Consider the following 22,830-nt stretch of genomic DNA (forward strand, 5'->3'; position numbering starts at 1 on the left):
GAAGTAAAAGATGCGTGAGCTGAGATGCGTCAACAAGCCGTAGGTTGCTGCGTTCGTAGGTCTGGAGCTGCCTTTCACCTGCGGCTTTTGGCCAGAAATGTTTTGCTGCACCGAAGCTTGATTCGTGCAGTCTGTGTTCCTTATAGCTGGTAACATCCTGAGGGTTCCCACTGTATTTATTGCAAAGTACTTAACAGCTAACACCTTCTACTCAAGGATGCTGAAGCTGCCACCTGGACCAGAGGAGACTCGCTTTTCTCATCTGTACCTCTTCAAATGGTTTGTGTTGTATTTATGTTTGCCATCGTGAGCCCTGCCCCGAGCACAGCTGCTGTTTGCAGGAAAGGGGCTACACAGGAGCTTGCTGTTACCAAAAGCGAGCAATTTGTAGATTCACAACAGCTGCTCTAACTCTGATCCATACCTGACTGAACTGAGGTTATGAAGTTTGTTCCTGAATGCTGCTGGTTGGGGGGGGGGAGGCAGGAACTGACTGGGTTAAATGCTGTTGGCTGTCAGAATGTGGCAATAACTTCGTGTCCCGATCCTCTCTCTGAGCAGGGGAAGTGCTCGCGCTCATCTCCCAAACAGTGGGTTAGTACCCTGAGGAAAGACTATCGTAACACGATGTTTAAATAAGCATTTAATTAGGATTCCATTAGTATTAATATTGCTTTCAATTCCAAAAAAAGTTAATTTCCACTTCTTTGTAGATATTTCAAAGTACAATATTAACTTCATACAAAATGAGCAATTAAGCAAACACCATTATTTCACATTTTACATTCTTCAAAAAATACAAATTCATATTTACTCTTTTTTTTTTTTTTTGGGTTTTGGAGATGCTCTTCCTTTGGAAGTACTGTACCTGTAACTAACATCTTCACATTGCTCAATGTAAGCACATTTGTTCCCATGTTTCATAGTTAAATAAATTCCTTTAATACCTTAAACACATTCTTGAAAAACTGGGGTTCGTTTCTTTTATCATCTCCAAGACCATTGCCCAGCTCCCCGTACGCGTCAAACAAAACGAAAGCAGTAAATAGCCTAAGGTTCCCCTGGACTCCCTGGTCTGACGGTTCTGCAGATGTCGATGCCGAGGACGACTTCAGTAACCAGCCAGGCCTGAGGTTAGCACGTCCCCGCCCGCCTCGCTGACGCTAGTCAGTGCGAAATAGAACTGCAACTGCAACTCTCTCCCCAAAACGAGGGTCCGACAGAGAGCTCTGGTTCGAAAAGCAAGAGGAAGGACACAAAGCTACGCGGCGAGACACACCAGCTACTGTCGCTACGGTACTGCAAAAACATACCCTTGGTTTTGCTGAAAAAGATCGTATGAAAAAAACTTCTTGTAAGAAAAAGTAGAAACTGCATTTATTTGAGAAAAGTGTACGCTGCATAACGAACCAAATTTTGGCCAGCTTGCACACCACCAAAAGCATGGTGTGGGATTTTTAAACTAGTTCCAAGAACACACACACTTAGACTATGTACACTACTACATAAATATCCAGTTTAATTTGCATTTCTCAGTGCAGACACAGAATCCAACTTCTAGAACAGAGGATACATATCGAGACAAGACGCAAAAAAGTTAAAAGTTCAGCCCTGTCCGTGAGTATCAACTACAGGTAACATTTATAAAAACTTGACGTTGCTTCCAAAATGTGGTAAGGAGAAAATAGTTTACCAATTAAAAACTACGCGATCAGAAATTTGTAGGGTTTGTTAAAGACGTGCTTTTTTGTTTGTTTTTTTTTTTTTTTTTGCCTTACGGTCCAAATCGACTCTCACAATTCTGTCCAGCTAGCTCCGATTACTACCGCAAAGGACTTTCCACTCGTAGACCTCAACGCGTTTTACAGAGAAAAGTTTCAACGTCCTCGTTTTACAGGGAGGAAACTGAGGCACGGAGAGCTTAAGTGTCTTGCCCGAGGTCGCAGAGCCGGCCAGCAAAACAAGGATCCCGACACCGAGGTCCCGTCTGCTCTACGTCCCGGCCCTGGCTGCCTCCCGTTTCGGCTGCCAGCTGTGTTTCCAACCCCCACCCACCAGCAATAGCTCTTCAACTCCAATCAACTTCAAGGTCAATTACGCCCTAACGAATTTCCCCCAGCAGCTCCACAACCAGCAGGCCGCTCGTTAATTGGTTCTCCGAGCCGTGTTCCTAATCGGTGCAGGAAGAGTACTGTAAACAGTTCGACAACGTTGCTGCAGTTGCACGAACAGGAGCTGGGATGACTGCGGAAGCGCCATCCTCCGCGAAGTAAGGCAGAGAAGAGGACATCGAAAACGATCTCGTGAAGACAAATCGTAAAGGTGCAACATGCCTGCTCCAGAACGGCTTGTCACTTCTGTTCACGCTCGTGGGACAGGAGAGAGGGGAGGAGGAGGGAGGAGGCGAGGAACGGGGTGGGAGGAAGGTACGAATTCCCTACAGAAGTGACGAGCGGCTCCCCAGAAAGCGTGAGAGAAAAGGCCCGCTAAAGCACAGTGCTCTCCGTGGGATATTTGCATAGATCGGACGTTTGCTAATGATGCATAATTCCTCTCGGGTACAGGCAGGGTAGGGCAACACGTCACCGAGCTAGTCACTAAATACACTCCATCAGACAGACACAGACAGACCGACCACGTGGGACAATGATCTTTAGCTACAAGTATTGCACCAAGTTAAGTGCTCATCTTTGCACACCCCTGTTAACTTTTACTCAGAGCAAAAATAAACTTTGTGAAAGTATATACAAAAGAAATTGCAGCAATTGGGTTAAAGATAAAATAACCTAAAGTGCATTTTAGATACCAGTATGAGGTTCTGCGAACTAGTCTTTCTGGACACAGTTAGCATTACAGAAGTGCCCAATTCGTACTTTGTTCTATATAATTCAGTACCAGCATTTAAACAGTGCTGATTTTCCGCCCCTCTACCAACTACGAGCACGAAAAGCAACTTCTACAGCCTTCAGCTGCGTGCCAGGTTTGCTTGCTTGGGTCGCAGCTTGGCCACTACAGCTACCGACGGTGGCAATCGGACCCGTTCTACACGTTTAAGCTCCTGCACCCATCTAGAAACTCTAAGTCACCAAGTAAATCCCCACAAGCCACCGAAGAGCAAATCCTTTAACACAGAACGACCCAGAGCAGTTCTGCTCTCTGACTGATCATTAAAGGGGTTTGGGAAATGCAGATTTCGCAGAGGGAGGGCACGCTGGTCTCAGAGGCTCCAGCACACGAGCAGAACACGCCCCTTTCTGGGAAAATCCAACATCTTACCAGACCTGCAACGGCAGAAACTCCGTTCTTGATTAAAGATCTTATTGTGAATATGTGAAATGCCTGGGCAACGGGGGGAGAAGGCCGGAAAACTCCCTGGCACCGAGGATCTCCGGGCTTTGCTGTGACTGACTGCCTCCCCTCGCCAGCCGCTCGCGCGCCTCCTCCCAGCCGAGCGTGTGAGCGACCACCCCGGCAGCACAGCGTTCGATCCCACGGCACTGGGGGTAACGCAAACGGCCGCTGCGAGACGTACCGGGTACGCGCAGCGTGGAACGCTCGGGAAAACCGGCCGACCATTAAACAACAGCAGCACGCAACTCTACGACGCGACGGGCGGGACGCACAGCTCGTGGCAGAGCAGGCTCTGCGCTCACAGAATCACGCCGCTTGACTCGTTACAAGCTCTAATGAGTTTCACCTAAATTGCAGCCCGTCTGACGCGCACGCAAGAGGGTAACTGCACACCCGAAGCACCCAGAAGCCAGCATAAACCTGGAACACGTTGCTTTTCCTAAAACACCGACAGGAAACAGTAGCTGTGAAGAGAAAGCAGCAGAGGGGTTAACCTCTAACCTCCACTCGGAAAGGATCTAAGCAGCATCCTATTGCTGCTAATTACCACACCTCCAAATTGGCTTCCAATTTCAAAGCCTTTGGCAGATGTTTGACTGATTTCTACCAGGAAGGAGTTTCTGAAGATGCTGTCTAGCCTAAATCACCGAGTTTTAGGCGAACTAAGTCACGAGTAGCAAGACTAGCGAGGAAAAATGCTTCCCTGAAGGCTGGAAAGGCTCAGGAGAGGTTGCCAAACCCCCCAGCTGTCACATTTCGGGGCACATCTGGTACCCTCGTCCCCCTCAGAGAACACCCCACGACTCCAGGGGAACCTATGTGCTCCTGCGTTAGCAGACTCTCTCACACGCGCACACACGCACGTCCACGCACCCTCAAACACCGCGACGCCGAGGGAAGGCAGGAGGCCACTCGGTGGCCTGTGTCCCCTGGTGAAGCCCCACGCACTCCAGGCGCCTCTCACGCTCCTTCAAGGCCAAGCTCTACACGAGGGAACTGCAGGACACTCATCCGTGGGCAGACAGTCCCAGCCACGCAGACGTGAGGCTGGTTTTTTTTCTGTGTTCAAAGCAGTTTCTTGCTGCCATGCAACCAAACTGCATCACAGGATGATACTGTAGGGGGGGAAAAAAAGAGAGGAAAAAAAAAAACAAAACAGAGGGCCACCACCACGCTGTCCTCGAGGGTTAGCATGACTAGAACAAAACATCAAATGCTTTGTCAATCCGCATTTCAAGGACGCATTTCAACCTTATTGCTGCAAGACCCACATCCCCTCCGTGATGGGCTGCACAGCACCGCAGCTGAGCCGACGCTCAGAGAGGAAACACAATCAGCGTGCTTCCAGTTCAGTTGATGCCCCGAAGCTCGTCACTGCGATTAGCGAAACACCACGCGCTCTGCCCGAGTCGAGTGACACGACACGCAGCACAGCCTCTCCTCCCTCACATTCACCCTAGTGGCACAACCCTAGTTTCACCCTTCGGCGCTTAACAAGTGGAAAGGAGACGTCGGAGAGGTGAGGAGCCAGCCCCCTTCAGCCCACTTCCATCCGTGCTGTGGCAGTGCATTTGCAAGGGAATCGAAAGAGAGAGAGCTTAAGCCACTGTTCCGGCTAAAACTGTGACGGTGGTAAGGCTACACAGAGCATGTCACCAAGGGGTTAAAAGCCTCCAAATCCTCAGGGATCCTGGGGAGGTCTGGCTGCATTCGTGCGATTCTGTCCCCAGCAGGTGCAGCGAGCAGCTTTGATCAAATACGAGCAAAGAGCAGTGAAAGATCTCTAACCACTAGGAGTCTGCATTCCTAAATTTAGTGCACAGAGACACTCCCCGTTAATTGGCTTACAGTCGTTATCTTTGTATCTCACTAATAACAACACTGTAAACTGAATAAAGACTATTTAATATTCTTTCCTTTAACACAAAAAGACTGACAGGCAAAGCCATAAAGATGGATAAAACACTATAAAATTACATCTTTTAAAATAATGCAGCATAAATAAACCATTTAGAATGAGACTGCATTTATTGCAACATTACAGGCTTTTTGGTGGAAGGGGGGTTTGTGTTTTATTTACCCTGAGTAGGTTAGAATATAGACTTTCAGTTTGATATGAAAAACTACTATGTCGTGTAACATCTTTTAGTCAAGAAATAGCCCCGTGCACAAAAGCTGGCATTGCAGTAGGTTGGAGGCAGATTCAGGCAGAAATCATATAGCTTAACAGAAAGGAGGAAGCATCTCTGGACAACTGAAGGATAAACTCACTGAACTCAAACTGAATTTATGTCAAATCGTTCCGGAATTTTTCCTAGGTTTGTTCTTGACAAAAGATGATAGTAACCGGCAAAGGCACCATGCTCCTGATTAAACAGTCGGAGGGCTTGTTTAAGAGGATGACTTGTTTCTGAACAGAGCCAAGTAAATCAAAAGAGCAGCAGACACCGATCTGACTACGTCTGGAACTCACTGCATCCTTCAAAGAGAGGCAAAGAAAACAGACTCGTGAGTCTGAGCGAGCAGGGGCTCCAGTTGTGTTTCCGTGTTGTGAAGCAGTGTATCTGCCAACACATCTCAAGTCCTAACGAAATTAAATGAACAGATCTATCAGGAGCACAAGCACCCCGTGCTCTGCTGAAATAAGCTCCCCAACAATTTCTGTAGGCTTTAGTAATAGCGTTAGTACAATGCAAATCCAGGCACCACCTCCCAACACAGTGATGTGACAATCACATTCCAAAAAAATTGCAGATAAATCACCTTCTACTACAATGAAACCATTTTCTGCTACAGCAATTTCCTTTCCCGGGCTCCCCTTATAGTGCATGGTTAGTATCAGACATAAGAGACAAAAGAAAATTATAGACCCAAGGAGTTGTAACAAAGACCCACTCGCTGCCAGTACCTTAAATTCCAAACATAAGTGATGTGCAATTGGAGACAAACTAACCCCCCTTTTTCTTTTTAAAATCTTTTTGCACACGAGTAACCTTAACTTCCGTGTTCACATATGACAAGCAAAAGTGACAGACAGTGCAGCCAAAACAGTTCATATATAACTTAGCTTTTTTTTTTTTTGACTTTTCTTTTTTTAGATAGATTCTCAAAGATGGATGTACCTGGGATGTGACTAAGATGACATCTGTGAAGCAGAAATAAGCCACAAAACTTCCAGAGAGGAAGGAAAACGAATCGATCCTTCAGTTTCTGCTTCTAAGGAGAAGGGTTTTACCCTCCAGGTGCAAAAGAAAATCTGGAACATCTTCATTTAGAGAAGCTGCTATTCAAACCAATTTCTTCCTCACCCTGCAGTAGTGCTTCAATTGGAATTATATTGGATGGGGTTTCAGGGCTTTGGAGGGACAGGTAGTCCGATACATCCATGGCACTTAATGTTTCAGTCTGTGAGTCTGACGGGGTAACTATCTGACTGCTCTGCCCACACGAAGGAGAAGGGGAAGAGGAAGGAAAGGTCTGAGGCTGCAGCTGGGGAGCTGGCCGCTCCAAAGCTTTCGGTTCAGGTGAGGGACATTCCTTCTTACTGGTGGCTTTGTCCTTGGCAGAGTCTCGGCAGGCACACTGACACTGGCAGGCCTCCTCCTGCTTTATGATGATGACAGGAACGCTGAGACCAATCTGCTGAACAGGGCTTCCTGAAGGGGAAACAGAGTTCAAGACACACGTAACCAAAGTGCGTAATTTCACCACGAGGAGAGACCATTCTTTGTTAGATTTGATCGTATACACCTTGCAGAAGAGATTACATGCTATTTTCTCAAGCACAACAAATACCCCTAGCAGATGGTAAATAAATAAATGAGAGGTACTCTCTCCTGATGAGCAGCCTGTACAGGTTGAACCCAGACATGAGAAGCCTGGTCTAAAGAGATCTTACCTATCTCTTTTGACTATAATTGATTTAGATTTGCAATACAATAATACTGTAGGGAAAGCACGTTATAGAACAGAACTTCCACGGCTGCGTATCATTTAGATGAATCTCGCAGATAGTACTTACCAAAAACAATTGCTGAAGAACTGATTAAGTTTACCACTTTACTGCCCATTTAATGTCTTCATTTAAAAGAACAAAACACAAATTATGTCCTTGCACTTGTCCTTTGTTCTTCTACGTATGTTCCATTAAAACACCATTCTACTTTTATGAAATACTTATTTTTATACAGTACATCTTTTTATAAATCCTAGATCTAATTTATGGTTATCTTACAAGTTGTTAGAAAAATACTACAGGACAGGTCTCAGCACAAAGCTGTAAGGCTACTGATAACACTTAAAACCTCAGGAACATTTAAAAAATTGAACGTTTTTCTTCAAGACTTCTGCAAGCAATTAAATCACCACAAATCCTGGTTAAGCTAACATTACTGCAAACAAGCAAAGAGAGAAAAGAAGGTTCCATGTCGAGCATGCTTACCTGTGTTGCCAGCTACTGGTAATGCAGTGGTAAAAAAAACTTTTTCTACTACTTTCGGAACTTGTGGCTTAAAGGAAAAAAAGAAAAAGAGAGCATGAGCTGATTCGAAACAAATTTCTACGGTTGAAAACTCCAAACAGCTACAAGCAAAAGAAACATATATATATACACTTGCCAAAGAGAACACATAGGGAAACTAATACAAAAATTAGCATTTGGTTTGGTTCTCTGCTATGTTCTGGCTATTCCAAAACTAAGAGTAATATTTCAGTAGTCCTAAAGATGGCGAGTAATATCCCTCTGCACTACATGCCTGTTAACGTAGCTTGTTTTGATAACTGAATGACTGAATTCTTAAACTGCCGCGCTTGCTCATGCTGCTTGTACTTGCGGTCATTCATTCTTACCTATTTGCAGCTGACAAAACCTAAAGTTGGCAACAGAACTGCTTTAAGATAAAACAGAGTCTTCAATATCCAGATTTACTGGAGAACCAGAAACATCCCGTTTTCCCAGAAAACATATTATCTTTATGAGGCTACATTACAAACAGACAGAGATTACAAAATGTCTGAATGCTGAAATTTTACAGTGTCTTTTGTACTTGTCAAAAGAAACAGAATAAAAAACTTATTCTCAGGCCATATGGTGCAGTGTCCTGGATAAACCAGGTTGCTACCTTCTGTGAGAAGACTGTCACTGGGCAAAAGAAGGAGAAAACAAGATTTCTATGCACTTGGGATTTCTCTGCATCTATTCTCTACTTATTTCTCTATTTTAGGGGCTGCATTGGTGACATGTTTATCAATATTAATACGATAAGCTTTATATAATACCGCATCCTGGTTTGGATCTTACAATTCCAGGTTTGATCCCCTTTTTTTTTTCCAAGGGGAAAGACTCTATGAGGAACAGGGATGGTTCAAGCTGTTTCAAAGCTAAGCTAGATATACTAACCATTTGTTCTTGGCTTTGTGGAGAACCAGTGGCACCATTTAATATCCATTGCAAGTTTTGCTCTCCCATGACAATGCTGGACTGCAGAATAGCGGCGCTTTGAGAAGGAGTAATTGTTATCGTTGGATTACTGGTCAGAACAGAGTTCGCACCAACAGGCACAGTCTGAACTACAGCCGGCAAGGGTTCAGTGGCACTTGGTGCTGTCGGGGCAGGTGCCCCAGCAACCACTGAAAGTCCTTGTACAACGGGCTGCGGTGGTGTCTGAGTGTGCTGCAGAAAGTCTTGGTGACAGGCTGGAAACTGTGTGCTGTGAGGAACAGGCACTTCTGGGGATTGTAAAACAGTTGCAGGATTTCCAAATGCAGCTTGCTGTGAGCTGGTTCCTATGGAGGGAGCAGCAGGTGCTGCTGAGGCTTGTAGTGCTGAATGCGAAGGCTCAGAGATGCCAAGCTGCAGTACAAGTGGAAGAGACAACGATGCTGAATCTCCTGCAGAAGGCGGAACAGCAGTGACTGAGTCTGCATGACCATTAAAAGCTTCAATCAAGGCAGCTGCCAAAAGAAACAAAATATATAAATACCTCAGTTCTCATAAGATCTGAATAAACAACCTTTCCAATAAACTTAGCAGCTAGCTAATAGACTTTTGCTCAGTAAAGCACTACCACTTTTCGCATCTTCAAACTAGTGCTCAAAACCAAACAATACTAGGCAACGAAATCTAAAAGTAGGTCCAAATTCAGGAAGCTGATAACACTGAGTAATACACGCTAGCTGATCAGCCCCATTAGCCCTCTCTCCAAAGCCTTTTCATCAGCAGGCTCATGCAGCTACATCAAGAGAGGAAGTTCAAAGATAACACAGACACGAAGTCCAAGAGCATCAATGTCGGCACTGTACAACAGCATGTGTAAATACACGGCCAGTTCCCCTGTCACTGCCCAAGTGTTACACCATCTGTGAATGTATTTCAACACAAAAATATTTCAACACTGAAGCTGAAGTTGTCGGTTTGCTACTTAAACTTATGTGGGGCAGTAGTCTTCAGTCTGAGTTGCTGATTCAAACACTTGTACGCAGCGAGGGAAAACTGTCAAAAAACTCCCTCTTAAAATAGCGCAGCCACAATTTGTACCTGTCTGCTTAGAGTCTTCCTGATTTGTGGTATGATCTGGGCTCTGAAACATAGACTCAAAGATGCTTGCTGGTGAGATTGTGCTCAGGTCTTGTCCATGTGTCTGGAAAATAGAAAAGACAGGAAGATATCAGATAACATTCTATCCCAGGTCTCCAGAAACTTTGCACAAATCCCAGCCAGGCAACATATCAATGCCAGAAACGCATTCCCAGTTAACCAGCCACCTTCAGGAAAGGTACATAGTTCAGGTACCTAGCGTAAAATGTAAAAATGATGCTTAATTTTTATTACCCAAAATCACATTTACCAACATAATGAGCAAATCCTTACAAAAATAAGTCCTTTAAAAGTCAAATATATTCTTGTCATATATACTTTGTTCAACCTTTATTTGCTGTAATACTCTGCTAGAAACCAAAATGGACATTAATTTGGGCTTGTTTATTTGCAAAACCTTTTCTGGAGCAGAAATAAATAGCTCTGCTTAGATTATATCCTGAACTATGCACTGCTGTCACCCACACTGCTATCAGAACAGAATATATTAAAAACCTGCATGCTGCTTCCATGTTGAAGCACAAAATAAGGACATAGTCTCATCAGCATATAATTTTCCTCCATGTAAAATTTAAGCTCAGTCAACAGTTAACTGCAAGCAAGAACATCATTACGGTAAAATCAGATGCTGAGCTTTTAAAAACAGCTTGATTTCATCACTGCATATTTTGGAAGAAAATCCTTCTCTCTCACTTGGCTATTCTGCTGTTAAGACGTCAGAGCCATTTGCAAAAAATAAGCCAAAGCTCTGTGCTGAAAGTGCCAGTAAAGTGCAATTGCTTCCTGAACAGGCTCTTCAAGTACTTACAAGTTTATTCACAGATGTGTTTGGGAAAAGATGCAATCTATTTAAATGATACCTGGCAGCTAAAATTTAATAACCTAATTAGGTGACTGTGTCACTCAACAGATCATTCTATACAAGTGACCCAACTTAATACTGAAAACCAAGATCTAAACAGGAAAGACCAGAGAACAAATCCAAACAGTGGGTATGAACATGGTTTAAACATGTCATACTAGTTCTACTCCAGAGTAAGTTTTTCTTCTTCAGCAATAAAGATCTTACTCAGCTGTACAAAAACAATAGCTTGCCTTAATATTTGCTTATCTGTATTCCTGTCTGAAGCCTTCGAGAAGTGAGCTTGTCACGCTTAGTCTGGACATGTACAAACTCCCCCACTCGAACACAAGAAACATGCTAGATAGTGTATCAACTAGTTACCTGCTTCATTCACTGCTCAGCTAGCTCTAATCCTACAGCTCAGAGCTGATCATAGCTGCATCTCTGGCACACATCGGGTAGTACTGTAATATCTAATTTGTATGTATTATTCACTTCAAATGATTCATTCTGACCAAATGTTATTTTCATACTGAAAATGGATGCTAGAATTATTTTCTTTTGTGACAGAGTAAGTCTCTTCCACTAGCGAAAGGGAAGTCTAAAGGACAGCATGCTGGAGCAAGTGAACCAGAAGCAAGCATGTCATACATATCTAATCCGTGTTCCACTCAACAGGACAGATACGTTGTTAGGAAAAAAAACAAAACTCAAATTATGGGTGAGGCAATTCAGGGACAGTAACTCACTAGATTAGAGTTCTCCCGCAGTTCTGAATCTGTTGATATGAGGCTTAAGTCACTCAGACAGAGCGAGTGGCTTGTATCCTGTAAAGAAGAAGAAAAGAAATGGGGTTAAATATTAAACAATAGTGGCAGAAATGTTTCAAATTACTTTTTAAAGTTCATTCAATATAAGCAGAGCTACTCTGTCTACACCAATTTAGTTTTTTGTTGTTGTTGTTGTTTGTGTTTTTTTTTTTTAACCTGTGGATAACCCTAGTCTCAGTTCTAAAATCTAAGGAACCATATTGCTAAGCAAAACATATTTAGCAGCTCTCAAGGATCTTAACATCTCTCACATTGCTTTACAAAAAAATTAAGCAACCTAGAACTCCAAATTAGCATATGAGCAAAGCAGCCTGTAGAATATAAAAATTCAAGTCATTAACAGTTAGTGTTTATTTTACTTCACACACTTATTACATAGTGTTGAGTGAAACATAAGAATCTACAGGGAATAACATCGTAATGTATACAACTGCCTATACACTTGTGCCAGTACTTGCTATAGTCATCCAAGCAGCAGCAGCCCAAGTGTTAATTTTGATGTGATTAAAATGAATACACAAACTTAGACATGCTTTTCTAAATAAAACTTCGTAACCAAATGCCGTGCTAGAAGTTTCAGAAATGCTGATGCCACTGCTTATTATCAGTGCACTGTAAACACAGCCTATGAGAAGAAAGCCTACACTTCCACCTTGAATGCCAGCAGTTTCAGAATTGAAATTGAATTCTCAGTTCAAAAAAGAGAGGCTACCACCAGTGCCTTCATGGGAGATGGACATCGATTAGTTACAATTTCCTTTGAAAATCTCAGCTTTAAATGTTACACCTTTAAAACAAGTTATGGACCAAATAATCATTTCACCGAAGTAAGGTTTTGTCTCTACCTAAACCAGAAGCATTAGGAAGAAGAGCTACTAACCTCAGACACATTGTTATTGGGAAGTGCATTATAGGAATGTCCTTTCTCATGACCTTTCATGTGACTCTTGAGACTATACTGTGTACTAAAAGTCTTCTCACAGCCATTACTGGGACAGAAGAAAGGTTTCTCCCCTATAGGCAGCAAAAACCAGACATAACAAACATACAAACTTACGTAAGATACTTTTAAAGCACATAGAACAGCAACAGTATTTTATACAAATACTGTTGTTTTTCTCCAACACAACTCCTTATGACAAAAAGCGAAACCTTAGCATAGGTTAAGTATAAGCAAACTCTTTCTGCACCAGAGCACATCTTGGTAAGAAAAAGAAGCACCTTGCTTTCTATACAAATTGCTACTTACGGCCAAGCCAGCAGCACCAACAGCTAACTGACAGAGCAGTTCCTTAACTTGCTATCACAATGGCCCTATTCAAAAGACTGGGTCCCACCTTATAAACAGTCTTAATGATACTCTGCAAAACAGTCGTAATTACTATACGACATGTTGGAACTTGTATGAATAGATTTGAGAGTCGTTATAATGCCACATAACACATTCATCATTCTTGGAAAGAGGCTTGTAAATAAAAGGTTCCATTTTATCAAGTGAACTGACACAAGAACAGAACGTTTAATTCCTGTGCATCGCTGCTGACACATCTGTGAAACACGCTGATGAAATTCAAGACCTGTCAGGCATAAATGGAAGTGACTTTTCTCTGTGGTTCAGTTTCTTTGTTCTCAGCTGAAACACGAGCTGAATTTTTGATTGTCCACCCATTTTTTTATGTTACCATTGTGCTTGATGCAGGTCATAGAGGAGAGTCAGGATATGTTTCTAGATAACTCTAGGAAAGAAGTGATTTATAGCTGACTCACTGAGTTACATCTATTTGCATAGCCGTATTCAACAGTCCTGAACGTATTGCGTAACTTAAAGAACAAAACCAAAGGGGCTAAGACTGATCTAGAAGAACCTTTCTTTTTTATGAACTACATCTAGATGTAGAAAAAAAAAAAAAAAAAAAAACAAACACCACTGCCTGACAGGAAAGATGTGTAATTATATGTCCCTGCTAGGTTATTTTATAAGCAAGTTTAAATACATATTAAGATTCTGAGAGTTAGCATAAACTGCACAGGCTCAATAAAAGAAAAAAACAAATCTTTGGGACTTACCAGTATGTGTCCTAACATGTGTTTTGAGGTGGTGGCTTGCAGCAAAAGCCTTTCCACAGCCGTCATGCTCACACCTGAATGAGGCATCAGGGAAGAGTTAGAATCAGGCTTCTTTCATGCATTTGTCATAACCTCGTGTCATGCTCTTCAAGTGTCACAGGACTCTGAAAGGTGGACTGACACCAGTCTCTGCTAGTACCAGGTACGTCCCTACAGCTGCTATGCATGCTGCATGGACTTATCTTAAAGAATAAAACCAATGGTACCAAGACTGGTCCCAGAAGAACCTTTCTTTTTTTATGAACTACATCTAAATGTAAAAAAAAAAAAAAAAAAAAAACAACACTGCCCAACAGGAAAAATGTGTAATTAAATGTCCTTGCTAGGTTATTTTATATGCAAGCAGAACTCTGAACATGACTTTAAAAGTCAAGCATGAAGTCGTCATTTGGGGTTACGGGGGTCTCCTTCGTGGAATAAACTCTACTTCATAACAGACAAACAATAACATGTTTTAGAACATTTATCTTGGGACACACTTATGTCCAAAAAAATTCTCCTAGCTTGACTATTCCGGTCACTTGACGACAGTTTCTTCACCCACTTTTACAGATAACTAAGAGCACTCTAGAAGAAAAATGCTCAAATGCTAGTCTTCTTTTTTAATGGGAATAATTTTTCATTAATGACAGTAATAGCTGCCATTTGGCACAGGTGATCCATTACAGAAGTTCTAGAGAAGCAAAAATTGCCACCCAGCAACCTACCGAAATGGCTTTTCTCCTGTGTGTGTTCGAATGTGCTTCCTCAGGTCACTGTGCGTTGTGAAGTATTTACTGCAGCCTTCTGATTCACAGTTAAATGTTTTCCCTGTGTGAAGCCTCTGATGTGCTTTCAACCTAAAAAGCATGCAAAAAAAAAAAAAATCCCTTTTATGGTCTGTAGTGCAAAGCAGCCCCTCTCTGAGGCAAGCAAGCCATTCATTTAAACGCGAGGACAGGATTAAAGGCTTAATGTAAGTAATTGATATCACCCCAAAGTCCTCACACAAATCCGAGAATTCCTTGTCTTTGTGCACCATCTTCAGTACTACCATAAAACAAATAAACTAAGTACGTTATTACAAGCTCATCATCCTGGATGGTTATACCACCTTGGTATAGCTTTTTCCCTTTTTGTGGGGTTCTTATTTGCATCTGTACTTGGAAAAATAATAACAATTGTATTCAGACACAAACAAAAAGGAGATGTAACTTGCAAAAGAGCAGCAGCCATGTCTACGAGAGAGATACGCAGAGAACCCCTACCTGTACAGTGTATTGAATGCCTTTTCACAGCCCTGCACATCACATTCAAACGGCTTTTCCTTAGTGTGCACTCGAACGTGGATTTTGAGGCTGTAGGAGGTAAGAAAGGCTTTGCCGCAGCCTTCTTGATTGCAGACAAAGGTGTATTCCCCACGATGCGTCTTTTGGTGAGTGCGCAGGTTTCCGGCAGTGCTATAGGTGCGCGGACAGCCCTCGAAGGTGCACTGGTATCTCTTAACCTGGGAGACAAAATGATGCACGCTTAATTTTTAAGCATTTCTAGAATCCAGGCAGGGTAGAACGCCAGTTAAACATCAAAGACGATGTGATAGATTCTGACTTCAAAGGTGAAAAAAAAAAAGGAAGAAATTGCAGTTCAATCATCAGACTAATTAATACATCTGCTGTACTACGTGAAGAAGAGTGGCACACGTTGGAAAGCAGGCTGACCTTAGAGAAGAATAGGAAACGAATAGAAGAGGGGGAAAAAATAATTCAAAATAAATCTACTTAGAAATCAATAGTTGAAAAGGGCCCAAATAGGCTACCAAACCCAGCCAATGGTCTCATATGCAGCATCTGTATTTCGCTCCAGTGCTTACAGCAGAGCTCCAATTAATGGATGAAGAAAAAGGAAGATGAACCTTAACACCCTGAATGAGAACCACAGTTTTCAAAATCTCCTACAGCCTCCATCGGACCATTTACTACTGAATTTTATCTCAAAAGCAGCCTTCGTTGTGCTTTGTTCTTCTCTTCTGCTTTTACTTAACCAGTAAATGCCTGAAGTGCAGGGACTCAGACAAGGTGCTTTCCGTCACAGGTCAGCGTCACAGATTCTCAGCCAGCTACCTCCATCGCCAGGCAGCAGTCTCATACTGAACTAGATCTGACAGCCTTCCCAGCCTCTGCTACAGGCAGAAAAAGACCACGTAAGAAGCTTCCTGTGTGCAAGTCATCATGCTTAATTAAATCTCAGTCTCTCTTGTGAGGTAGAAGGAAAAAGCCATCTGATATGCTCGAATAATCTCCCTCCAACATTAATTATCAGACTGACGGCTTTCATTTGACTGCTGCCGTTGAGAAACCTTAACATCTAAAAGTAATTACAGAGCCCAGGAGAGGATTTGAGGGCTGACAGGGAAGCAGCATAAGAGCATTCCAAAAGATGTTGATTCCGAAACGTTTAAAAAGGCGATGCAAAGTCACAACGGAGGAGCAGAAACTTGCAGGTCTAGTAGCGTAACGACTAGACAGGAGGAAAATCTCCCAGGACACAGTCAGCAGCCCTCTTTTCCAAGGTACAACCTGACAGTACCCAGTAGTGCTGCTTAGAAAAGGCTGCAGGCCGTCTTCAAAAAATAAAACCACAGATACTGAATTGTGGGTTGATACCAGGAGAAGTGGATGAGCCTGTACATGACCCACATAAACACGGGTTTCTACCCATCTCACGTCTCAACAACTGTCCTTCGCCTTTTGCTTTACGTATACGCCCATCAGAAAGGAGCATTTGAAACTCAGTGTTTTAGTACCGCAGCTTGGGGGGTGAAAACAAACTGACACAGGACCCCTTGACCTGCGCTCAGGTAACTTTAAAATCACTTTAGTCGTAGTCACGCTCCTGTCAGAAATATCTGGAACTTCGGTGGGTGCCATAAGCAGCAGGACACCAGGAGCACATCGTTCTTGCGTGCCTAAGAATTGACTATTTTTTAATCCTTTCATAAAATAAGTAATTCGGTTAATGCTTTGTGTAATAGCACATCAGTGAAGGAACGGGCCCTCGGTAAAAGCTTTATGAGATCTCCCAATGACCCTACAACACACTGTTTTGTCCAAAACTCGTCTCCCATTCATGTTACACAATGTCATAAGAACAAGGAGAACGGAGGGGATCTGAAACACACCACGTAGGATGCTAGCAGTTGTTGGCACTGTTGAGGACTGCATCAGTGCTAGAGGGTCCAAAGGAAGGCCCAAAGGAACAGCCCTTAGTGCTGTCAGGGGAGCCACACATGCTCAGCATTTCCTCTTGAGAACACGACTGCTAGACCCCAGCTCAACGACACGAGGACATCTAAATAGCCTTCCAGGAAGCAGCGTGGTCAGACAGGACCCTGGCATAAACACAAACGCTCATTTTAATTGGGGTTAAGGGCAGACGAGTAAATAGTCTTAGTTACACCGACCTATTTTCCCTGTTTCGTAGGGTATGAAATTGTTAGGATGCGATTCAAGAAAGCTTTATAAAATGTGAGCGGACAGGAGCTGCAAAATCTCTCGTGTAGCCTCGAGCTGGTATCACAGCTGCAGGCTGCCATTTACCTACGCCTGCTTTTGATAAAACCTTGTTGTTTGGAGAACATTAAAGCAGGTTACACGTACAAGAACACAAATATCCTACCTATGACACTAGAAAGACCTAAGACTAAAGTAACTAGCAGCAGTTTTCACTCTGGGTAGCGCTGAATTAACTCCTGCCTCGTGTGTATCTGACGCTAACAGCGTATTGCTCACTGCAGGTGAGTTTTCCAGGCTTTGATATCAATGCTCGTCTCACCACTTGATTAATCCAGGGCGAGACTTTACTCCGAACTGGAGCCTTGACCTGACAATTGCTCAGCCAAGCAGCAGCTCTCCGTGCCTCTCCAGTCGTGCGTGACAGCTGAGAAGCAACGTTATCCCCCAGAACTGTAGCCACCGTGAAACACACTTAGCTGTCACGAAGCACAAGGGGAGAGGAAAGGAGAGCTGAAGAAGTTACAGGGGATGCAGAAGAGGGAGAACAAGTCCAAACTAAGCTTTTTGCCACAGAGGAAGAAATAGTATGGGTAACTGTCTCACAATAAGGGGCTTATTTATTAAAAACTACAGCTGAAAAGCCTTGCCAGAATAAAGACTTTCCTTTTTCCGAATATCATCTTCTTTCAATCCTTACTACATTTCCATCTAGCAGTGGAGACTGGACTTGGTTTCTTGTTTTTAAAAGGGACAGAGAAGAGGACCTACTGTACACGTAACCGCAAAAGCTTTAAGTAATTAAAAAAAGCTACTGGAGACATGATTCAGTTTCTTCCGACACTGTATTAGTTTCAAGATACAGTTTTCCTTTTATTTCTAAGGACACTAGCTACCTCGGCTGCTCTCTACACGGGAAAGGTGATGAGTTCTTATGAGAACACGTAGTACGGTGTCATGTTTGCACTCAGGACTTGACAGCCTACCATGAAATTCACAGGCTGGAGCTAAACCTTTCTCCTCTGACCCAAGGTTGACTCTAAAGCATTGCACTTACTACAGTGTTACTAACGCAGAAATGCCCGCGTGCGACTGCCCTGGCAATGGTGTGCTGCGCCAAATCCTGCCGTCAGGGCGGGCACCTACAACTGCTGTGACTGTGAACAGCACGGTAATAAAAAAAAACCGCACGAATGTTCTTCCACACAAGGAAATTGAGAAGTTTTGGAGATCTTCGCATTCTTATCTGGTCACTTTGTATTATTAAAAGCAGCCTCGAGGGAAGGACAGTAATTTAACTGTAAAACAACCCACCCTCCAAATCAGCTGAAGTTGTCAACAAATATCTGGGCATCACAATACAGTTACACAACAATTAAGACATTTGGCTGCGTGGTGAGGCTACCAAAACACAAGGAAGAGCATGGGCTGATAAAACACGGACACAAGGGCAGAAGGCACATTTTATTAGATCAAAGCGTGCAGATTACCTTCAGGGATCATCAGATTCGGCACGGTTTGTATCAGTACTGAGGGAAACGCTCCCCTGTAGAGTGTCAAGGCAGCTGCTGGTTAACATTCTACATAGCGCGTTACAGGATATTCTCATAGCAAAAGGGAAGTAGCACAGATGTGAGCTACCTAAAAATCAGGTGAGGAGTCTAAGAAGCCTTCTGAGTCTTTACATTTACGCCTAGACAGTGAGAGGAAGAGGAGAACGTTTATTAATTAATGATTAGGGACCTGGTCCCCGGCTGCTGATGCGCTTCTCAAAGGAAGGCGGCGGTGACACTTCCAGCGTAACGGTGGGACTACGGCAGAGGCCTTGCAGTCCTCCCCTTTTCTCAAAGACCAAACCTTTATTGCACGAACAGGAGGAAACCGCAGACAGGAGCGATGTTAAAACCGCATTATAAGCGGACAAAACTTGTACAGCAGCAGAGCATTTAATTCTCTTTTCACATTAGGAACTTGAGCACGTCACACAAGCGTTACACACGCAGGGCGACGCAGATATTGACCACGAAGGGCTGGCGGTTACGGCAGCGAGAACCCGGGATCGGCGCCACATGCAAGCGACAACGACAGAAAAGAAACGTGGCAGCGCCAGAAACCACAGGTGGCTGGGATACGGAGCACAAGAAATGGGTTGCTTTGGAGATAAAGGCCGGGGCTGTAGCACGTAAGCTTTTTGCAGAGGACAGCGTGCTACTCAGGAGATGCACCAGAGGGAAGCTGGAAGAGGCTTAACGAAGCGTTTGCCTTACAAGTAGGAGCTAATTGTCCAGCAATCAACGAGGCTGTCAAGAGCTGAGCCTGTCACACTGACCAAAGGCCACTTACATTGCTGTTTGCCTTTACTTCATCTCAAGTTCCAGGGATTCCCCTTAAATTCGTATTTTTTCTTGTGTCATCGCTGAAGAAAACCAAATCAATGAAACTGAAATAGAAGGCTACAACCACGTGTATTCTTACAGACGATTGTGAGAGAAGCGTATTGCAACACAAGGAAGTTGAAGGGACTTAAGGGAGCGTAACACTTCCTTCACAGGTGTCTAAGACTGACTTGAAAGTTTAGGACTTTAAAGCATTTCTCTCAACCGTTAGAACCACCTCAGACGTTTTGGAAGTACCCAAGAATCGGACTGCTGGCACACAGAGCTGACCCAAAGGCGCGGGAGTTTTAAAGCTTTTTTTTTTCCTCCTGACAACTTAACAAGCACCTGAAATAATGGAAGAAAAAGGGGTTTTTACAAGATGGAAGAGATTCTGCTTCCTTAGGGCTTATTTCCGCTTATTTCACGTTATGCCTTAATTCCTTCCCCCGGCTAGAAAATTAAGCCAAGAGCTGGAAAATAAATTCAGACAAAGAACTTCACCAGGCAGTTCCAGGTCTCGCAAGGCTTTTTTAAAAGGGCAGGGTGAAGAAATAAAGCAGGCTAATCGCATGGGTAAAGTCATCAGCCCCAATTCAGCTAGCACACACTGTTCTCACACATTGCAGATTGCAAGCTGATCCGTCTACAAAAAGAAAAGGAAATACTGGCATGACCGACACACCAAAATTAAACGCTTTAGCGGCTAAGGAGGCAGGATTCAGCAGCTCCTAATGCGAATAATAATTGAGCACAAGAAGTTCCTTAGACTTAAATGGGTTTACAGAACAAACCTTGGTCCAGAAGTTTCGCGACTAATTGCGAAGCCGACCTCCCACAGCCACCTTTCCTTGCTGCTGTGCGAGTGCTAATCAAGGTTCCCTGCTAATCTAAATTATTCAGAGCATTCGAACCTAGCTTCCTTCCTACCAGCGGCTCGTGTCGGCAATCCTCGCTCACGCTGTCGGTTACACCACCAGTCGACGCTTCTACCCCCAATCCTAGCAAAGACACTTGAATAAATTTAACTCGAAACAAGGTCCAAAAAAGTAGCAGTCAGTTGTTAAAAACGCCTTGGCGTTGCAGGCAACCGTGTATTGCTCTTGCACCTAAGCAGTAAGAAACCTCCAAGCTTTCACCGCTCTGCATGCAGGCAGAATTCATCAGGGAAACCGAATTAAAAGCAGTTTCTATTTTAAACATATAAACCCGCTTCAGCTGGTACTCTGAATTTTCTCTCAGTTCCCCTGTGAGCGACACAGTAAAGCTAGAAAGCAATTTTAAGTTTGGCATCTTTGGCTTCATATTTCGGCTATTTCAAATAGGGCAGAATTTAATCAGCAATTTGGATGTGCTTTGCTCAGGAACAGGGATCTCCACAGAATAACAGAGTTCACGTTCTTTTTACTTGTCTCTGAACTCAGAAAACAGTTGTACAACTAATAAAAGGCCAGCAAAAATCACATACGCTACCAACGTAAATGGGTTTTTGTTGCCACCTTCTCCTGTTATCTCGAGTGTCACCAGATACCAAGAAGCGCTTCCTGGTTGCTTCACAAGACAGCAGCAGGACATGAAAGCGAAAACTGATGACGTTTGCAGCTACGCTGCTGATGCACCAACCTGTGGGACACAATCACGCCTACCTGCACGGGGCACTACCGGCACTAACAGTAACAGCAGGCGCAAGGGAGTAACTCCAGAGAACTAACTGGACAGGAACCTTTAAGAACAGGGGAATCTGCCGCCTGCCTCCTGGCAGAAACGTGTTTCCAAAGCATTTGAGGCCACCAGCTAAAAACTACGCAAAACGAGCACGAATTTTAGAAACGTTTGTGGCTACTTACTTCTTTAAGCTTGGTTTCTGGGCATTCAGACTGCAAAGTGAGTGTTGCTCCTTCGATATTTCTTGGCATAGGAGTCGAACCAGGATTTATCGTCAGGTGAATCTGATCCGGAGAAATTATATGTTGCACGTAACCCTGGGACATTCCTTCATGATCTGCTATCAAATGAAATCCTTCTTCATGACCCTCGGGTAAAAAAGGCAAGTGATCGCTACACTGTCCTTCATCCTCATCGTCCTCCAACACGCCGTGGTCCTGCTCTATGAGCACAGTCGTCCTGTCGTACACCGTCCCGGACGAGGAGGAGACCAGCCCGTTTTTATCGGCGAACCTCATCCCGCCGTCCTCCCGGCTCAATTCCTCCTCCTCCGCCTCGCAGCACAGCGCGGTGCCCTCGGGGCTGTTCTCCCCCATGGCTCCCCCGCCGCTCACTGCGATATCCTCAGGCTGGGCCGCGACAGCTCATCTGCAACGGAGGGGCAGGACGGGGAGGGTCAAGGGGGGCCGGGCCCGGCCTCGAAACCCCCTCAGGGACCGCCCCGGGTGGCGGCCCCGGGCCGCGGGCGGCTCCTCACGGATCCCCCCCCCCCCGCCACCGCCGCCACCCCCGGGGCCTCGAGCGGCCGAGCCCCGCCGGGAGCCGCCCCCAGGGCTCTCACGGCGTTCTCCCCCCCGCCTCGCCCCAGCGGCCCAAGCCCCGGGGGCCGCCCCCCGCCGCCCCCCGGCCGCGCTCACCGAGCCCCCGGCAGCGGCGGCGGCTCCTTCCCCGCCCCGGCGGCACCATGATTCCAGCGCACTCACTTCCGCTTCCGCCCGCGCGCGGCACGCCGGGAGCGCCGCGCCCGCCGCGGGGGCTCGCGGGAAGGGGGAGGGTGGGGCCGCGCCTCAGCGCTCGGCCTCCGAGAGGGAGGACCCGGGTTCGAGTCCCGAGACCGGCAGCGGCGCCGCTGTGAGGAGGGGGCCGGCGACCTAAAAGGGGCACACAGAATTGTAGAGTCACCGAATGTCCCGAGTTGGACGTACAAGGGTCACCGAGTCCAACTCTTGTGTGCTTTGGGTTCCGAGAGACATTAAAGCCCACCTAGCTCACAGAATCCTAGCATCATTAGGGTTGGAGAAGCCCTCCAACATCACCTGGTCCAATCGCCCCCCTACCACCACCATCACCCACTAACCACGTCCCCAAGCCCCACGTCCAACCTCTCCTTGAACGCCCCCAGGGACGGTGACTCCACCACCTCCCTGGGCAACCCGTCCCAACGCCCGACCGCTCTTTCTGAGAAGAAATGTCTCCTCATTTCCAGCCTGAACCTCCCCTGGCACAACCTGAGGCCATTCCCTCTGGTCCTATCCCTGGTTACCTGTGAGAAGAG

At 44.8% G+C, this 22,830-nt stretch overlaps 1 protein-coding gene across 1 annotated transcript; it reads right to left on the bottom strand.

The window, feature by feature from the left end:
* Window positions 1-630: 630 nt before the first annotated feature.
* On the bottom strand, window positions 631-22,319 carry MTF1 (metal regulatory transcription factor 1). The gene is made up of 11 exons (XM_040535318.1): window positions 22,193-22,319; window positions 21,458-21,923; window positions 14,995-15,233; window positions 14,455-14,586; window positions 13,688-13,761; window positions 12,501-12,634; window positions 11,540-11,617; window positions 9,887-9,989; window positions 8,750-9,303; window positions 7,793-7,859; window positions 631-7,007 (listed from the first exon to the last, which is right to left on the bottom strand). Exons 2-11 carry the CDS (start codon window positions 21,869-21,871, stop codon window positions 6,619-6,621), a joined length of 2,184 nt encoding a protein of 727 aa, XP_040391252.1. The 5' UTR covers window positions 21,872-21,923; window positions 22,193-22,319; the 3' UTR covers window positions 631-6,618.
* Window positions 22,320-22,830: the final 511 nt, after the last annotated feature.

This window comes from Cygnus olor, chromosome 23 (assembly GCF_009769625.2).
Source record: "Cygnus olor isolate bCygOlo1 chromosome 23, bCygOlo1.pri.v2, whole genome shotgun sequence".
Taxonomy (NCBI): Eukaryota; Metazoa; Chordata; class Aves; order Anseriformes; family Anatidae; genus Cygnus; species Cygnus olor.